This window comes from Nothobranchius furzeri, chromosome 1, assembly GCF_043380555.1.
Source record: "Nothobranchius furzeri strain GRZ-AD chromosome 1, NfurGRZ-RIMD1, whole genome shotgun sequence".
NCBI classification, from domain to species: Eukaryota; Metazoa; Chordata; class Actinopteri; order Cyprinodontiformes; family Nothobranchiidae; genus Nothobranchius; species Nothobranchius furzeri.
Window position 1 is genome coordinate 88544840 of NC_091741.1, and position 19527 is coordinate 88564366.

Here is a 19527-nt window from a genome sequence, read left to right on the forward strand (position 1 = left end):
TTATGGAATGTTTATTCTCCAGACGAATCCGGGCAGACGGAGGAGGAGAGATTATGTTTCAAGTCTGACTTGGGAGAACCTTTCATTCCCTGGAGGAAACAGGAAACGCTGGCTGTGGAGCTCTAAGCCGATACCCTTAGAGTGAAACATAGTTTGGGGGGATTGTTTTTAAGTAATGATTCTCTTGAAGGAAACACCTTTTAATATAAAACCCTTCACAGTAAAAAAATATATTTGGGACTCTTTAAGTGACATTTATTTTAAAGAGCAAGTCACTCCAATCAAATTTTTTTTGTTGATAAACTATATAAATGAGTGTCTGATCGTGCTGCAGCCACGTGTAGTCAATAATTCGGCACTTTAGTGCATCTTAGTTAAAATTAAAATATTCTGCCTAAAACTGTCAGCGATGCACCGTCGTTAGGCAAAAACTTTGCACTGCATTCGAATTTAAATCTGTCATCGCTATTGGCTAAGAGGTACACTATGATGTTCGATGGTACATTATGATGTCACAATGTTGTGAGTGTGTGTATTTGTTAGCGGCTCCGCCCTCTCGGTCTGCTAGTCAACAGCATTTGTTGCATTTTTCAAACAGGAAGTGGGAGTTGAGTAAGAATCTGGTAGGGGGTGACTTGCTCTTTAATGACGACTTCAGAGCTATGTTTACATGGCAACTGCTAACTATCCACCTGGAGAACTCTGAGTTACACCTGTGGGCATTCTGTACAGGGAGAGAAAGAACAACAGGTTTGTTCAGCTGCTACAGAAAAACAAGATTCTTACTCTGTTCTGAAATGCTGAATTCGTTACATCAGACTAAACGATTTTCTGGCTGGTGCTCCAGCTCTAAATTGCTTAACTGCATTCACGCAAAGTGATGCAATCCTTTGTTTTTGACTCAGACCTTGGAGGAGTTCATAATTTTGCTTTTGTTTAAAGTAGTTTTGGGGGAAATTAGCATGTTTTCATCTGACACTTCTGTCTCCACCTACTACACGATGTTTTTTATTAAATCTGTGTGTGATTAGATTTGTCTACTTGGCCTTGCTGGCTGGAGGCTGCATGTTGGGCTCCAGGACTCGGTACTGATCCATGATCTTCTCCACCAACTTCTGCTTCTCTCGGCGGAGTTCGCTCAGTTTCTCCCTGAAAAAAACAAAAGAAAGCACATCACCAGGAAGAGCAGGGATGTCTGATTCATTCAATGGCTGTGTTATCGACTCGTATCAGTGAGATCGCTCTGATTTTTCTGTGTGTGACGCGGCTGCTCGAGCAGTTTTATTTTCAGCCAGCGTATCAGAACAGAGTTGATCTCGGCATGTCGTTGCTGAGCAGAGATGCAGCGACAGTGTGCACAAATAAAACCAGGACATTTCTCAGAAAGCCTGTAGCCTGTTTACTGAGAAGGAAATTGCAAAGTTGCTGACAGGATGAGCCGATTGTTGCTGACACACAGATAAAGGATGTTGTGGAGATGAACTGCAGCTTCATGTGAAAAACTCTGGAGATTTAGGACATGTTAGCATCATGGCAGCTGTGGATGCAGATAAAGGTCTGCTCCTTCACTCCACTGTGGATCGGGCTGGAATAAATCAACAGCTGCCATGCAGATTGTCATTAATTTACATGAAATAATGTTGTGAGTGGCTCAAAGCAGGAAACGCTGTGACGCTGACATCATGGCAGCACTCTAATTCATGGTATAATTGTGTGATGAAGCACTGAATAGTGATGTGAAACTTTGTTTATTTAACCATTCTTAAGTATGGGTTTTGTAGCATAACTGTATTAACTAGAATTATATTGTGAAATTCCTGAGATAATAAAGGAAGCAGAGGCATTTCCAACATTTAGCTAAAGTTTGTGTGTGTGTGTGTGCGTGCGTGCGTGCGTGCTTGCGTGCGTGCGTGTGTGTGTGTGTGTGTGTGTGTGTGTGTGTGTGTGTGTGTGTGTGTGTGTGTGTGTGTGTGTGTGTGTGTGTGTGTGTGTGTGTGTGTGTGTGTGAGAGAGAGAGATAGAGAAGCTTAACCCAGCAGTCATTGGGTTGTAGATCGAGTACCACCTGCACAGACAGGACCGACAAACATAAACATAGATACGATGCAATAATTTCCGACGAGTGTGTACAGTCACAAACATTTGAGCTCTAATCAATGCAGAGTTCCAGTATGAGTCAAATCAAAAGAAGATCCTTGTCTGACTGTGAAACAACTCCACACAGCATTTATAACCACCATGTTGTGCTGAGTAGCTTGTTTAAGATCTGGAGGCACCACTAGATGCCGCTTGTCCATTTCTGTTCTGTTCTGTACTTTTAAAGCTCTCATTCACTTGTTTTTTTTTTTTCATTGCATTTGCAGTGGTCTGTAGTATAAATGAATGCCTTGCAAATCTTTCTCTGTGGGAATAAAAAGCTCTGGTGATCCTGTTTCAGGACGTAGAAGACAGCCAGAGGAGGGGGGAGTAGGAAACAGCAGGATTTGGAGTTTTACTCAGATATATTCATGATATTCTGACATCTCTCCTCTTATTGGCTAACAGCAATGCAACTCTTTCATTGCTTCCATTCTCTCTGCAACGTTGATGTTTTATCTCCTCAAATAATTCAAGCCTGGAGGAGTTCTGTCATGTTATGGAGTTGCTAATGGTAACTGTTAGTTTCTGCTAGCCACAACATGCTCTGCTCTCTCCTGGATGCTAAAGCCTAATTTATACTTCTCCGTCAGCTCCACAAGGGAGAGACGCACACGAATTGACAGAGACGTTTTGCTCTGACTCCGTCTCCTGGGGATGTTGCAAAGCAATTCCCCGCCAGGGCAACAGAGGGCGTAGAGCTGTTCTGTGGTATCCTGTCATGTATCCAGTCCAAGATTTTACTATAGTGTGTATATTGTGAGGTTGTTTTGTATGTTAGAGACATTTTAACACAGACAAATTTGTCACTCATTCTCCTCCACCTCTTCATGCGCTCGCCATCTCTAAACCCACGTTTCTCAGCTTACTTTTCACTCCACCAGCCACGGGGGAATAAAACGTTCATATTTTTAGAGTTTTTCCACAAGGTATTCTTCAAGCTTCTCCATGTCTGCCGCTAGATATTTTTCGGCTCCCTTTATGTTTTTGTGGACGCAATGGCGTTACAGCGCAGTGTTAATTTTGTTGACAAAATATTTTCATCTTTTTTTGTCACAAAAATATATTTACAGACGAAAATGAAACAAAATTTCAAAATAAAAGTTTGGAAAAAGACGAAGACCGTAATTAAATTGATTGACACTTTTTGTCAACGAACAAAAGACGATACGAAAATCCACGATGACGAATGTCCAATCAGAAGACAGGTAAAGATGCATGACCCAAATAAAAGGGCCAATGAACAAACTGAACAGGCGGGACTAGGTGAGAAGAGAACCAATCAGAGACCGCTTTGTTTAGAGGTGACGCTAGGCCTACATTTTAAACAAGCTCCCGGCGGGAGCCAAGCTCACTGGATATATCGACGGCATGAGAAGAAGGAATAAAATGTTAACAGCTGGGCGAAAAAGAAGAGAAGATGTGTGGGGTCATTTTCCTTATGATAACATTGAAACCAAAACTACATGCCGAGAGTGTGGACTGTCGTTCCGAGGAAAGAACACCATTTTCTCCCAGGTAAATCCACTTAAATGTTGTACACATGACAACCCAAAAAGTAATATACAGGCAAATAAAAATGTATCAACTCTGTCATGTTGGATAAAAATTCGGAAGTACTGTCTTTAGGTTAACTTTGTTAAAATCCCCTGCCTACAAGAACGCCCTCAGTGTTGACCCGCTGCTGTTTGTTAGAGGCGTTCTGCAGGGGAGAGAGAGCCGTGTTTACATTAGCATCAGTTGGGATAAACACTGCTGTGATGATTACTACTGTTAGCTCTCCCTTACTCAGTCTGGTGAAGTGACTCGCATGCTGCGTGGGAATTTAGCGCTAGTTAAGCTTGGTAGTTTAGACTACAGGCTACAGACAGAGTAGCGTTAATGTTCGGTAGTTGGGTCGAAGTGAGGGAGTTATACGCGACGTTAAGGTACTCGTATCTGTTGCAGACTGTAGGCCACATGCTAGCTAGAATTAGCAGCGTAGCTTCCTGATCGCTGATGCGGGACTCCAAACCGCGGCCATCTTACTCCAGGAAGCTGCCTATCAGCCCTCTATAGAAGGAGCGCCCTACAAAACAAAATATTTATTAGCCCCATCTCTGGCGTTTAAAATAAATCAAACTGTTTGGAAATCAGTAAAAAAAACGAACATGTGATGCCGTCAGTCCCATTTTAGTCCACATCTGAAGTCATTGCATGAACTTTTGCAGCCTTTTGCTGAGCACACACAAACTCTTCAGAGTGACACAATGTCTATGTCATTAATACTCCCTGCTCTCTTTGATTTACTCAGCCATCTGGCAGATGTGGAACAAAACACAAGTCGAGATGTTGCTGCTCTAGCACGTAAAATGGAAGGGAGTGTGAACCAGCGTTTTGTCTGCGTACTTGATCCCTCAGATGACAAGTTTTCCCCACTTGTAGTAGCTGCTTGCTTTCTCAATCCTACTGTGTGTCATCCCTCCTTAATGTGGCTGATGACAACATTCAGGAGCTGCTCAAGCAGGCAGAAGGGTATGTGTCTCAGACACAGGAGAACCACTCTGATCTGGAGGAACTGAATGGACCTGAGCCGGCACCACCCGCCGTCGCCTCCTCTTCATCATCTGCCTCCTCCTCCTCCTCCTCCAGACAACCAGTCTTTAGTTTTTTCTCCAAATTTGGAACAAAGCCTAAACCAAAGTCTTCCAAGTGTAGTGTTAGACAGCAGATAAGCCAGTATAAGAAAGAGCTCTCACAGCCCATCACTTGAAAACAGGAATGGAGTTTTGGCTTGGAATGGCCTGTATTTGATATAGACAATGTGAAAATGGGACACATTTTATCACAGCCTGAAACCATTAGCATTAGATATATTGGCAATGCCAGCTTCTCAATCTTTGGCAGAAAGAGTGTTCAGTATCACAGGTGACCTCACTAGAGGGAAACGCAACCGCGCAAAGGTCACACTAGCATGAAGTGCTTTTCTCAAAATGAATCGCAGCAAATAAATATTAATACTGTTTTGTTGAGCCAGTCTTGTAACAAGTGAATATCTACAGACTCAGGTTTAACATGTTTAAATTTGCTGTTCAGGTTGAAGCTTACAGGTCCTGTACTGTACTTATTTTAGGGTGTTAACCATTTTATTGTGAAAGGTTTCTGGAAAAAAGCATGTCCTCTAAGGAGCAATTTTTATTTGAGTATTTCTGCATGCTAGTTTGAAAAATGCTTGTTGTGCAATTGCTAAAAAGAGCACCTTTGTAATTTCCAGTGTGTTTTTTGTTTTTAATTAAACAATTAAGTGTTAAACATGTGAAGTGTGTTTTTTTATTCAAATATTCTATGTTCTTAGCTGTGTGTACTATATCTGATCAGTGGTAGAGTTTGGACCCTGTGTATTAAATTACATTACTAGTTTTTCCGTGCTCTATACAAAAGTAGGAAATTACTTCATTAGAAAAAAAAATATATGTATTTTGTTGACTAAAATTGCTTATTTTTATCGACTACAATTACTTGTTATTTTCATCAACTAAAATGGGACTAAAACTAAAATAAATCTAATGATTAAATTGGACTAAGACTAAAATTAATTTTAGCCAAAAGACTAAGACTCAAATAAAATTAAAATTTCCTGTCAAAATTAACACTGAACCCCTGCACTGCTGCCTTTCAGACTGCTGAAGGCACAGCCTTTTTATCCCAGGTGTGAGTCGTCAGAGGGATTCAGGTCAGCTGTGCTCCTCAACAGGCTGGAGAACAATAGCTGTATCGGTTCAGTTGGATATTCACTATTGTCAAAGAGAGATCAAGAGCATAATAAGGCAAGAAATGAAGAAGAAATGGCAAAAACATTGGGAGGAGGAAAGGAGGGGAAGATGGTTGTATGACATTCAAAGAAGAGTGGGAGAAATGAGAAACACTGGACAGAGTAGGAGAGAGGAGGTGATCATTGCTAGGCTGAGGTTTGGACATACTGGGTTAAATAAAACATTATTCATGATAGGGACACATGATACAGGGAAATGTGATTATTGTGGAGAAGATGAAACAATAGGTCATGTTATATTACAATGCCAGAAATATCAGGCGGAAAGGAGGATAATGGTTCACACTCTTGGTCAGCTGAAAGTGAGACTGGATCTTGTTGATTTATTGAGACAAAATTCAAGGAGTGACTGTTTTCAGATTTTATTTCGGTTTTTGAGAGAGACAAGGGTGTTTGGGAGACTTTGAGGTTTTTTTTTTTTCCCCTGTTTGGTTTTGTTTTGAGGCTGCTGTTCCAGACCACACTCCACACTAGTTGGTGGCGGTAATGCACCTTTGGTTGTTTGCCAACCGCCATTAAAACTCCAAAAGAAGAAGAAGAAGAAGAAGAACAGGCTGGAGGAGAGGAGGAGGAGGGGCGGTGTCGGGCTGATCACCAGGGCTGATCCTGGCTCCTGGATCACTAGAGGCCATGGCTGGAGGTCATAACAGACATTTTCACGACTACTACACCTCAGATTTTTATCCACCCCTGTTGATTCGTGTTGCGTGTGCATGTTTGAATATTCGATTTTTAAACACATTTAGTTGTTAGTTATTTGATGCTTAAAATGGCCATCATTGTGCTGAGGGAATAAGCCGAGCCTAGCCTAAAAAACACAAACAGGACATGTTGACAACAGTCGTATGTGAGTGCAGTTTAGCATCGTATTCTGGAGACCTAGCATTGCAGAACAAAATGTCCAAATGAAGTCTACCAGCTTTGTGTCATTTGACTTTCTAAACTCTGAGGGCAGCCGCTCGCTGCCAGCTCTCCGTCGACTCACCTTCCAATGACGGCTGCTCCTCCCTGACCACCTAACGGAGAGACTATCACCACAGTGCTGTGAGGTAATATCAGAACTGAAGCTAAACTCTGCTCCGCCTTGTAGCCCAGGGCCTCACCTTCTGTAAGACGGTGACTTGCTTTCTTCATGCGGTCTAACTAGAGGAGCAAACACCAGCCTCTCTCCACACCTGATGGAGCAGCAAACTGGTTTTCTGGTGTTTGAATTGGATTATTTTTAAGAATGAGCCAGTTTACCTGGCTTATACTGAGTCCTGATCAAACACCCCGGATGACAAGAATAAAGTCCTGAGTTTAAATCAGCTGCTCTGCCGTATGGAGAGGGATTCCTGTCAGACGTCCAGACTTTGTGGTGAAGACATCAGATCTGTTATCCTGAGCAGTTCAAATAATAGATACCACTAACACAGAAGTGTTGCATCCACTAGCTAGCAGGAAACGACAATACTGTTTGATATATGCACTCCTCTCAGGTTGTGATGACTCAATATCTTACCTACATCAAAGCCGCTTGATATTAACGTCTGTCCTCGATGGGATCAAACCTTCCATCTGCGATACAGTTTCCACAACAAACACCTTCTCTTACACTAATTTAGGATTGTGTGTTGCCACTATATTAAATCCAATATCAATCCTTCCAACAGCTCGGCTTTATTCCCCAAATGACTTGTAGAGAAAAAATTTCAGCAGTTAAATACTGCACAGCAACAAGCCGCCTTTTATTTCCCCCCGGCTCATACACTTCCTTTGAATGTCCCCAACCTGTCGTTCTCCATCAAAGAGATGATCGCAGACCTCCTAATTGGTCCCATTCACCTCAGCGCATCATCCGCCGGCTCCTCGTTCAGCAATTACCTCCCACAGTATCTAAATCTGCCCTTTTCCACCTGCTTCTCCAGATCATCTTGTTGCTATGTGTTTGTTTGTTGTCAGGAAAAACTAAATCTGATCCTGTTTCTGTTCTTAAACTCATTATTTCTCAGTGAGCTGCAGTCTCACCTGCCTGCTCTTCTTACATGTTGTCTCTTTTTGCAACAATGCAGCATTGTAGAGACTTAAAAAATGTATATCGTTTTAGATTTCTTTCAGATTTGAGTTTCCTGTTTGTCCAGCTGAGTTATGTATGAAAACCATACAGATGACTGATGAAAATGCCATATAAGATCTGTAACGGATGCATCTCTGTTGTAAAGGCCGTAACGTCTGCATGACTGGGCGCTGGACTCAGATGTACAGCATTTATAAAGGATTACTGGTGGGTTTGGTGTTATCTGTGGCTTAACAGGAGAAAATCCTGGGCAGGGAAAAAGCAATCCTTTCAAGAACAAAAGCTGAAAATTGAAACACAAAAGGGTAGAAATTATAAATGAAGTTCATTAGAGTGTATAAGTGAAACCAGCTCTGCGTGCTCACTGTGAACTCTGAATTAATCTGGGAGTCAGTCACAAGGCCGACTGCTGAGTGCTGCTGGACTGTGAAATTGTTGTCTCACAGACTCAGACCTTCTCCGTGCCGTTTAGGAAATCACTCACATGTTATGTGAAGGCAGCCCCTCCACAACCGTCTGTAAAGGTTCTCCTCCTTAGATCCGTCTTTTCTGATCTTGGTATTTATTGTGTGTGTGTGTGTGTGTGTGTGTGTGTGTGTGTGTGTGTGTGTGTGTGTGTGTGTGTGTGTGTGTGTGTGTGTGTGTGTGTGTGTGTGTGCGTGCGCGCGCGTGCGTGCGTGCGTGCGTGCGTGTGTGTGTGTGTTACTCACTGATACTCCCTCTGCTGTGAGTAGTGCTGGTCTCTGCGCTCCAAGCTCTGCTCCAGCAAGGCCCGGTTCTCCTTCAGCAAGCTCTGGTTCTGCTCAGCCAGGTGTCGGTTCTCCTCCTCCATGTTCCCCTTTAGCTGTGTGAGAAGCTACGCAGACGTGCGATCAGATGTTACAGGTTTTATTCTGTGCATGTTTATGTTTTTTCACATCAGAGTGATACAGGATTTATTTGATTGAAGCGAGAGCATTTTTAATTCATTAAGCATTTTTGATGATCTAAAATAATTTAAGCCTGGTTTATTATTCTGAAATGCCACTACAAAATATTTGCTGAAATTTTGATTAAAAAAAAACATTAATGCCTTATAATAAGCTACTAAAACGTTTAGTTGGACTTTAATACCTGCTGTCATTTTACTTTATTTAATCCAAGGTTTTCTAGTAACATTTTATTTCACCACTACAGGAAAGAAAACTCCTGCACATATTTTAGTCTTCGGGTAAAGAATCTGTCTATTAAATAGATTTAAAAAATATTAAATATGCTACAAGGTCAGTAAAGCAGGAGACCTCAGAGCTCTCTGTGTGTGTTGGTTTAAATTTACCTGGATACCAGGTTGAAGATCTGAGTTGATCTAATAAACTAAATCATCAGAGATGTTTGTAAAACTTGTTTGAAGAACAAACTTTCTGAACCTGTAAAGCAAAAGGCTAAATGCTCTCACACACAGACCAACTGGAAGCTTAACTGAAGCACCAAAACAGGTGAATCGAGTCCCACGGTGTTTACTGCAGCGTTTAGATCCAAGGTGAAGGTAAGTAAACACATCAGGTTTCAAATAAAAGGCAAAGAGAGGTAATCTAAATAGATGCTCACAGCTTATTTATTGAATTTCAAAGAGTATTCAGATCTCATACCAGCAGAAAGCTAAACGTTGACTCAATATTGCTGCTAATTACCTACATGTATACCTCTGGCCAATTATTATGTCCTCTTGCAGCCATTTCTGTCAAAAGCAGCTCTGTCGGTGAGAAGTGCTGCAGTTTCAGGTTAATTGCTGGACCAGAGAGATGCTGCCGTGAACTTTGCTTCACGTTCCCTCTCTGCATTCTCACATAATGAGATCTAAGCTATCACGTCTGTCTAATACGGTACCCAACACTGTACAGGGTGGAAAAAGTCACTTGAGTTGACAAAAAAGCTGATCTGAAATGGAAAATCTCTCATTACACCAGGAAAGTGGTTATTTTTTTCTTTATTTTATATTATTTATCTGCTATTTTTAGCAAAAGTTTAAAATATTGTGAAATGTTGGATTAGTCCTGTACTTATTTTAGATGAATCTATAACTGTTTAAATATTAAAACCAATAAACATTTCATTATTTGTCAGTTTAACAACTAAATTCTTGTTAAATTAAATATGACATGTTGAACTATATAACTGAGTCTTTTTGTTAATTTGGTTAAAATCAAATCCAACTTAGATGATGAGCTAAATTTACTTGATTTTTTGATTCTATGAAAAAATGTACATTTTTCATAGAATCGGTCAAAGATTTGTTTCATTTTACTTGAAGTCATCCTAGAGTGATGTTCTCCTTCAATTGGAAACTGTTCTTTGAGCCTCTATAAATCACATGAAACTTTGTTGGAGCTCAAAAAGGCCAAGCACAGCCCCATAATGACACCCGTCAATGAAAATGTTTGTTTGCCTCCCCCACGCAACCAGGACATGAATGTTAAATGAGCGCCAGTTTACCCTATTGGCTCTATGGGGCTGCCTAAAGCTAGGAACTGTGTGTGTAACGGGGTGTGTGTGTGTCCCGTAGCCTTACTATGCTGAAATGGACCGCTTGCTGCAGTCTGGTTCCAGCATGTTTTAAATCATGAACACAGCTGATTTGTTTATTGTTTAGTGAGGAATCACTCTTGTAGACACAAAGGAAGTCTGGGAGACGTTCCAGCTGTTAGATTAAGGTGTTATAAAGACGAACGCACAGCGAGGAGACCAGTTTTACTTTTGGTCCTACAAACGGACATTTGGTGGTGCAAAAAGCAAGCCCAAACTGCCCAGTTCCCCTTTAAACAGCTTCTCTCAGAACAAACTGTTTCTCTGTGGCCATCGCTACATTATTAATTTACATACGAAAGCAGGTTAGAGACGGCACAGGCTTCTTGCTATACTACATTACACACGCCAAGCTGCCTATATTCAACAAGAACAAGGAAAATATGGTTTTAAATTCTGGCGCACCTCTAAAAAGCTGTGTAGTCTGCAGTGATGTCGTGAACCAAACCAGTTCATTTCAACCATCAAATGCCTTTTAGCAGACCGTTTCCCAGTGCCAGGTGATTCAGAAGTGGTTTCATGAGCTGCTGGGAGAGCAGCAGAACGACACATCTGCTAGTTGACTTCCTAAACCTTTTACAGAAAGTCGATTTCCATCTGTTTCATCCGTCAAACGTGTTTAAAATGTTTTCAGCATTCTGTGCTTTTTTGACAGTATTATACTGAAGCTTTATTAATGGTAAATATGCTTCTGCTCCTTCAGAGAGCTGCTTAGTATTCATTTTCTCTGTGAAAAAATATATCATTTCTGTATGATATGTCAAGCTGAAAATGGCTTTTATATCACGGATTAGAGATCAGCCAGCTACTGCTCCCCACTTACAATTTTATAGCTTTTTCTCTGACATCTGTATGACATACTCTCAAACCTGCAACAAATTCCTATTAAATTTCTCAAAAGTTGCCCAAAAATTATTGATATGTGTTTGTTTGTATTGCAGTGGGTAATGCATCTTGATCGTGTCCATTATGAAACATTAACTCATGTGTTGCTCGGTCTGTTGGGAATCTGCAGGATGCTGTGGGTGTGGATGTTTGGGTCCCATTACCTGGTACTGACTGGTGAGTCGAGCACTGCTGAGGTCCAGACTCTGATTGGTTTCCCTCAGGTCGCTGAGCTCCCCCTCGAGTCGGGTCCGCTCCAGCTGGGAGGAACTCAGCTCCGCCCTCAGCACAGAACCCTGAGCCAGCAGCTCTGCCTGTGAGGCCAACCAGTCCTTCTGCTGGGCCTGCAGCCTGCAGCACCGACACACACACCATCACTGCTGCGTCTGCAAGTGCTTTAGTCACACTTTGCTAAGTGCCCTCAAACCAAAGCTCAAATTATCATTATCATAAAAAAACTACAAATCCTTACACAGCTCAACAAAAGCTGACAAATAAATCTGACAACATCTTAGACAAATTTGTCTGGGAGCCCATTAATAAGTCCCTAAGTGTTCATGAAATACAGGCAATCGTCTCTGTTTATTTCAGATAAATGGGAGTTAAGTTCAGGAATAATAATGATCGTTTGCTTTATTTTAGCCGTTTGTCCGTCTGAGGGGTTTACACCGCTCATCAGTCACAGACTTCTCTGATGTCTGACGCAGAGCAGCTGCAACACTGGAACCATTTCCTTTTTGTTGCCAAAAATGGTGTCGTGAGAGTCAACTGAAGCAATAAATTTAGCTAATCAGGCTACTCGGTCACACCGACATCAACAGCCAGAGTCTGTCATGTCTTGCTGCAGTGGTTCCCAAAGGTTGGGTTGGCACTCCGTGACAGGTCACAAGGTAAACGCTTTAGGGTTTTGAGATTGTGTTTGATGCAGTGTTACCAGAGAATCTAGAAAATCAGAGCTAACTGACAACACATAGTCTGATTCACACAGCAAGAGTTTAAAATGGTTTTTCTATGTTTTGACTGACTGTCAAAGCATTAGAGATCCCACGTGTGGTGTTAAAAAAATCACGGATGTTTTAGTTTTAGTGCTACAATGTGTGGTGAGCAGCAAATTTTCTAACACTAAACAAGAACTGATTTCACTCACGGGCATTCCCCACTGAGACAGGAAATATTGTGAGATAAAACGTGACTTCAAAGTAAACAAACGTGGTAGACAACGTGCGTGCAGCACGCTCCCATCATCCTTATTGGCTAAACATCACATTCAGCAGGCAGCAGGTTCATTTGTCCCCAAAAATCAGACCAAGACAATCCAACATGTTTGAAAGCCCAGATTTATTATCTGAGCACTCCTGATGTCCTTCTGAGCAGACAAGAGTGCTCGTAACACACCACACATGATATGATTATCTGGTAAGTTTATCTTTAGAGCTGTTATGGTAATCATGTGCTTCTTTAATGTTGTCAGAGGAGGCTGGGCTTGTGCAAAATTGGCATGAATATCCAGCCATGAGAATCAGGCTTGACTTTGACATTTCTCAACATAAGATGATCTTATTTTGAAATGCAATATAAATCTGACAATTACTTTTACCTGTCAATTAAGTTTATTCAAGAAATTAACCATTTTAATCACCTCTGAAATGCGCCATCCTGAAAAAAATCTCGTCCAATCATTGTGCACGTCTCATTCTTAATGATTAGATGATAACCCCTCCATCAAACTGCTCATCTGACCTCCCGCCTCTACAACAGGTTATGCTTTTATGGATGTTTGGCAGTACCCATTGTCTGGGTGGTGTTATGATATATTTGTGCGACCATCAGATTCTGTGACTCTGGGGGGAGCCTGAAGGAAGGGGAATGGACATTAGAATTGGTTTGGGTGTTTCCAAAATAAAGCTTTTCCAAAAACATACATTCCATCTTTCATTGATTAGAAAAGTTTAAAGTTTAAAGACAAAAGAAGCATTTCTGTTCCTTTCCAGTTGACGCAGCACTCACTAAGTTTTCAGTACTCACAGTGAATTGTGTGACTTTGCATTAAACTTAGAAATAAGAGGAAACGTGTTTTATTAATATTATTTACAGAAGTCAGCTTAAAGCACTCAGGAACACATCCACACCTCTGCACACAAAAGTCAGACTGTGCAAACTAGAGCACAGGGTTGAAAATGTGCCAGAAGTGGAGCGGAAGCTACAATTTCACTGCACAGAACAAAATGCGCAGCTCTGGGTGTGCATGTTTACACACCAATTTGTGCATCTATTTTCTTGGCATGCAAACTTGATTTGGTAGGAAATGAAGTCTTGATTTACTGGTGTTGACGTGCACTCATCAGAGGAATTATGAGAGTTGGAACTCTGCATTTCCAGCCTCTTAGATGTGGAAAACCTCAGCCGGCTCACCTTCAGGCTGATTCAGTCAAAGTCATGTTTCCAGCAGAACAATGACAAAAAGTTTTGGTTTATCGGAGGACAAACTGGTGTATCAAGGCTATTCCCATTCAGATCTACATCCAGTCAAAGACTTTAGCACATAGAAAAAGCTTCAGCAGCTCATAAGATGGTTAAACTGCCTGTGGAGGGATGTAAAGGTGGCTTTATACATGAAAAAGGGATTAATCACATATAATTAAACCACCTGTATGTTCATTACTCCTAGCTTTATTACAATAGCACATATGTGCATGCACATAACAGTCATGTATTTCTGCTCGTCATGTGCAGTCGTCATCCTGGCAGCCTGTCATTAGTAACAGTCAGCAATCAATTACATCCGCATGGTGATGACTGATTAATTAATTATAGTACACAAGCATCTTATGGTGATGATCATTATCATTATATATCCATCAGCCTCAAGAGGAATTATAATCAGGAATGCTCGTTTTGAACTGCAGATCCTAGTGAGCCTGGCCTTAATCCTAAATACCCTCCAGAAAACGCTTTAAAACATCTAAGATGGTTCTGAAAAACCCAAAGAAAGCATCTCAGGGTATAACTCCTTTATTCTTTATTTACTTGTGACTTATGAGTTTTGTTTTTGCTGTCTGATAGAGTGAAGTCTTGTTACTTCTGTTCTCAAACCAAAGGTCTGCGATCAGGGACAAAAACGCACCCAGTGCATTATTTAGCACATTTGCATTCAAATCGATTCCTGTATTGCTCGCTGTGCTTCATATAGAGGCATTACCGCTGCTGCTCTCTGCATTCGAATGAACACAAGTGCTATGAAAGGGCCGATCAGATCTCATGAATGCGATGCTGAGGAAGCTGTCTGGATTAGTTACCTCTCGTTGTCTTCCCTCAGCCTCTCCAGCTCTCGCTGTCTCTCTATCCTGCTCTGGGCCTCTTCTTCCATCTTCTGTCTCTCCGTCTTGATCTCTTTCTCTCTTTCGTCCAGCTGGGTTTTACTGTCCAGGAGCTCTTTGTACCTTGAAAATGTTGAAAAATATTTATAAGTGTCTGCTGCTCGATCATGGGGAGGTTTGTAGGTTTCTGTGTTGTTCCTGAGCATATTTAGGGTTTAGGGGAAAGAATAGTGCTTCAGGTGATTAAAAATAATAAGGATTTTATGTTTTCCAGTGAAAACCTCTGCACACACACGCGAGGAGTATACCTCGCCTCCAGCTCCCTATGTTGAGCCTCCAGGCTGCGGTAGTTGCTCCTCAGCTGGGAGTGTTTCTCCAGCAGTTCCTCCAGCTCCACCTCCTGCTGCTGCTGCAGAGCCGTCATCCGCTCGTGATCGCGCCTCAGAGCCTCCATCCTGGACACGGACTCCTCACGCTCCCGCGCCCACACCTTAGACTCAGCCTCAAGGGCAGCACAACGGGCCTCACTCTCGCTGCTGCGCGCCAGAACCGTTGCATGCTGGGAGCTCAGAGAGGCCTGCTCTAACTGAGGGTGTGTAGTTTTGGAGAATGTGAAACAGAAGAAAAAGACCAAGTTTAAGATTTGGTGTGTTCAACAAGTTATAGAATTTCTGCATTTTTTAAGTACAAAAATAAACTATTCCATTAAATTTGTTTACAAAACGGAAACATAAACTCAACATAACCAACTGACCTTTGGCTTCACAGCCTTGTGCACCCTGAAGGATGATTGGAGCACTTGATTGAGAAAGAATCAGATATAAACTGGCTCTGTGAAACCCCGTGGGTCTCTAAATTATTGTCAGTATGCTATTTCCCCCGTGCATTTAAATGTTCATTTGTAAAATTGGCAAAATACAATAGAAAATACTCACACTACCTTCTCTGTTGTCTTTATGGAACAATTTCTAATGCTGGCCAATCATCTCTATGTGTAAAATTATTTCCTAAAGGGACTTCTGAATTGTTTTTAGTGATTTTGGAGTAAAACTAAAAAATATATATACTATTTTATCAATTGTTTTATCAATTTAGGGCTCTGTCGCTTTAAGAAAACAAGCTGATGCTGGCCACGCCCACTCGTGCCCCAGCCATGTGCCCCAGTCAGAAGCTTCGATATCCAGGAGGGGCTCTAGGTAGAGCCGCTGCTCCTGGCACATGAGAGATGCATCCATGTCTTTATTAGAACATCTGATTACACTGATTTAATGGCATGCTTCAATACTTTTGGCAGAATATAGGAGTTTCATGAACAGCCACTGTGAAGAGAAATCGAGTTCACACCCTACAGGACTGACAAGCTCACAGCTAGTCAGAATGCAGCCAATGAAAGGGGACTCTGCCACCTTACTTCACAGCAGATCACAGGATTGTCAATTTATATAACTTCATACCACTGTCAAATCTATATTATGTTTATTTAATTGAAAATTTGTGTTTTGAATACAGCCATAAATATCAAAAAATGCTGTAATTTTGGTGCATCCAAGGTTAAGCAAGGTTGGGTTTTTTTCATTTACATTCATGAAAACAATATATACAACACAAACTGAAAGCAGTGTAAAGGTTTACGAAATAAAAACTATTTTTGAACATCTGGTTTTGGCTCTATCAAGACTAGCCATTAACTCATGCAAATCTTTTTTTCTTTGTGAAGCGCCTTGTGATTTATTTCTAGAGAGGCGCTGCATAAAAGATCCTTTTCTTTCTTCTCTTTCTACGCGTGGGCTGCACGGTCGCACCGTTGCCACGCAGCAAGAGGGTCACAGGTTCTAAACCCAGCTGTAGCCTTTCTGTCTAGGGTTAGCATGTTCTCCCAAAGCCTGTGGGTTTTTTAGTGATGTGAATCTTTTGAATGGCTCACTCTCACAGACATCAGTAGGGACACCCCCCACCCCAAGAGATCGCTTTGGTTTGTTCAAAAGAGCAAGTGTTCTAAGTCCCATCACTGGTGATTTTTCTCCGGGTCTTCCGGTTTTCTCCCACGGACCATTCATGTTTGGTTAAACTGTAAGTCACTTTGGATAAAAGTGTCTGCTAGGTGAATGAACATAAACAGTTTCTCCATAGGAAACCATCTACAATAGGTACAATGGTAATTATTAAACGCACAAAAATAACCCAAAATACCCTTTAATTAAAAATATATATAAAACTCGATTTGCTTTAAGATGGGAGAAGTGGAGGAAAATTTCAGTAAGTGGTGACAACGTCTTTTTCTCTACCAGCCTACTGCAGTGTGAGTGTGTTGGATCACCTGTAGCTGAGTGTTGAGTGTTTGTAGTTTGGTGCAGGAGTCCTGCAGGCTGAGGGAGTGCCGACGCAGAGCCTCCAGCTGCTCCTTTAGGTGCTCACACGTCTCCTGGGACTGAGACAGCCGCATCAGCAAAGCCTCCTTTCCTGCCACTGTTACCGCTCTCTGAGGGAGAGAGAAAGATGTGTTTTAAGCCACACACACAGAGCTGAGCGAGGCAGCAGCTGCATCGTATGGTGTGTGTCATCTTTGTCACGTCTCTGTACTTTTAATTAAACTAAATCACTAGATGACCTTTTAATGACTCTCAGTAAGGTAGGACTTTTAAATGTAAGTGACTCTTTCTATTCTATAAATGATGTCAACATTTACTCTTATATGACTGGTGGAGGAGATCTGATTACTGACACTGTGTTGTCTGTCCTGCTGGGCCGATTAGGAACTATGACCAGTACTAACAGGATTAAGTAGATCAGTAGAATTGAAGAAGACATAAAAGCATCATATGCATATGCGCGTGGGTGTGTGTGCATGCTTGTGTGTGTATGCAGCTCAGTTTTAGTGTGCAGCAGCTCTTCTTTTCCTTTGTAACCTCACATTTTGGTGTGTGTTTGATAAAGCACACTGCTGACTCAATCATACACTAATGATTTCTATTTTTGTTCAGGGCACTTTACATATTTTTTTGCTTATTCACAGCAAAAATTCACCATCTCACTTTAACTACTGATGTCACAATGTGCTTTGGTCCCCAGCTAAAAAGGAAGATTCTTGATTTTAGTATCAGAGCTGTAACCGCTGCTTCCCCAGATGAGCTGTAAAGCTAAAACCCTCTTAATTTTTTATTTTTGTAGCTTTGATAAGAAGACATGCTGGAGACAGTGTTTCATTTTCTTCAAATCAAAAGAATAAATCAACCAAAACTCATCAAACTGTGAGTTAAATGGCATACAATGTTTCTTATAATTTGCTTTGCTTCATATCTTACCTCCTGTAAAAAACCGGATTAAAAATAGTCAGCAAAAATAACATGCATCTACTAGCTTTGCTTTGTGCTCAACAACTGGACATGCCTGGTAAAAAGTAAAAAAAAAAAAAAAAAAAAAAAAAAAAGCTTTTACAAAAAAAAGTGAGCAAGGTGTTGAAGATCAAGGGACTTCTCTGCTGTTTGTTCATTAAAAGCCTTTTTGTTTTATATAATTATAAATTGTATTGTCTGTAGTTTTAAATGTCATTTCATTCTCACTCTCGCTATCATTCTGGTTATACATTTTTACCCATAACTTTGTTCAAATATATCTTCTCTAAATCATCTTTCTTGATAGAATAAATGTCATTCTTATTACAAATTTATAATTGTTTAGCAGCTTTCTGAAATGCGTTTCTTTAGCATCTTCAAGGAGAGGAGGAGGAGGAGAATATGAAATATAACTAGCTACTAAAGGGAGACAGTCACACCCACCTACATCTGGACCATGGGTCCCTGGAAATAAGAAACAATGAATCCAAGTCAATGGGGCTAAAAAAGCTACTCTAATCCTGTTTGTTATGTGCCATGGATTTCACACATGCTGTCCGTGAATGTTAAAGACAGTCTGATGCCAAGAAAGCATTCATTTTCAAACATGGGCAAAAGGTATTTTGGGTTTTGTGTAAAAATACTTGTAGGTCTACAAAGGTTCATCTCACTAAATTAACGTTATCAAAGAGACACAAAGAAGAGGAGAAGATTAGCTTAGCAAGCCAAGAAACACTCTTCAGGATGAATCGAGGATCATTAAACGTGGAGAAAACCACTGTAAATCTGGCCATGTGGTGAGCAGCAGCTATGCTGGGGGAGGAGAGGTTCTGCTGTGACGTCATATGTGCAATGTCTGTTTTGTAGTCGTTTTAATTACGAAATGTTACAAGCTAATAAATCTTAAATTACGTGACAGACATAGTCAAAACACACATAATTACTTTTTATTTCATTTTAAGTACAACATATGTGTGATTCTTCTTCTTCTCCTGGCACTCACAGAGAAGAGACGCTTCTGCTTTGCTCCCTTATCTGCTTTTCCCAAGGCTCTTTTGTCCCGTCTGCCTACAGAGCGCTTCTCTGCATTTCCTCTGGAAATCACTATTTTTCAGCAATGGATTTAATTAATTGGTCATTCAATGCGATTGATAAGATTTTTTCTACGATGAGAACGGAGGAGGGGGCTCTCACTTGCCCTCACGGGACACACGCAGCGGGATATATGCTCGATTCCTGGAAGAAGTGGAATGTCATCTGTCTCTCTCAGCTGTCCATTGAGGACGTCGAAGATGTGTGGATATTTGGCCTGATGATCACTGGATTTCTTCTGATTGGAGTGGGAGGATATCTGGTTTTCCGAAAAATTGGGATGACGGGAGTGATTGGAGGGCGACCTGCAACCATGGACGGCACTGTCCGGGCAGA

The 19527-nt window shown here is 41.2% G+C and overlaps 1 protein-coding gene across 1 annotated transcript in view; it reads right to left on the reverse strand.

The window, feature by feature from the left end:
• Nucleotides 1-19527, reverse strand: part of ccdc88b (coiled-coil domain containing 88B) — an 81308-nt gene that overhangs the window by 4258 nt on the left and 57523 nt on the right. The window contains exons 20-25 of the mRNA XM_015947043.3: nt 17085-17246; nt 15076-15353; nt 14747-14890; nt 11615-11801; nt 8714-8859; nt 1042-1149 (exon numbers count right to left, since the gene is read on the reverse strand). Of these exons, the coding sequence (XP_015802529.3) occupies nt 1042-1149; nt 8714-8859; nt 11615-11801; nt 14747-14890; nt 15076-15353; nt 17085-17246 (1025 nt within the window). The remainder of the gene's footprint in view (nt 1-1041; nt 1150-8713; nt 8860-11614; nt 11802-14746; nt 14891-15075; nt 15354-17084; nt 17247-19527) is intronic.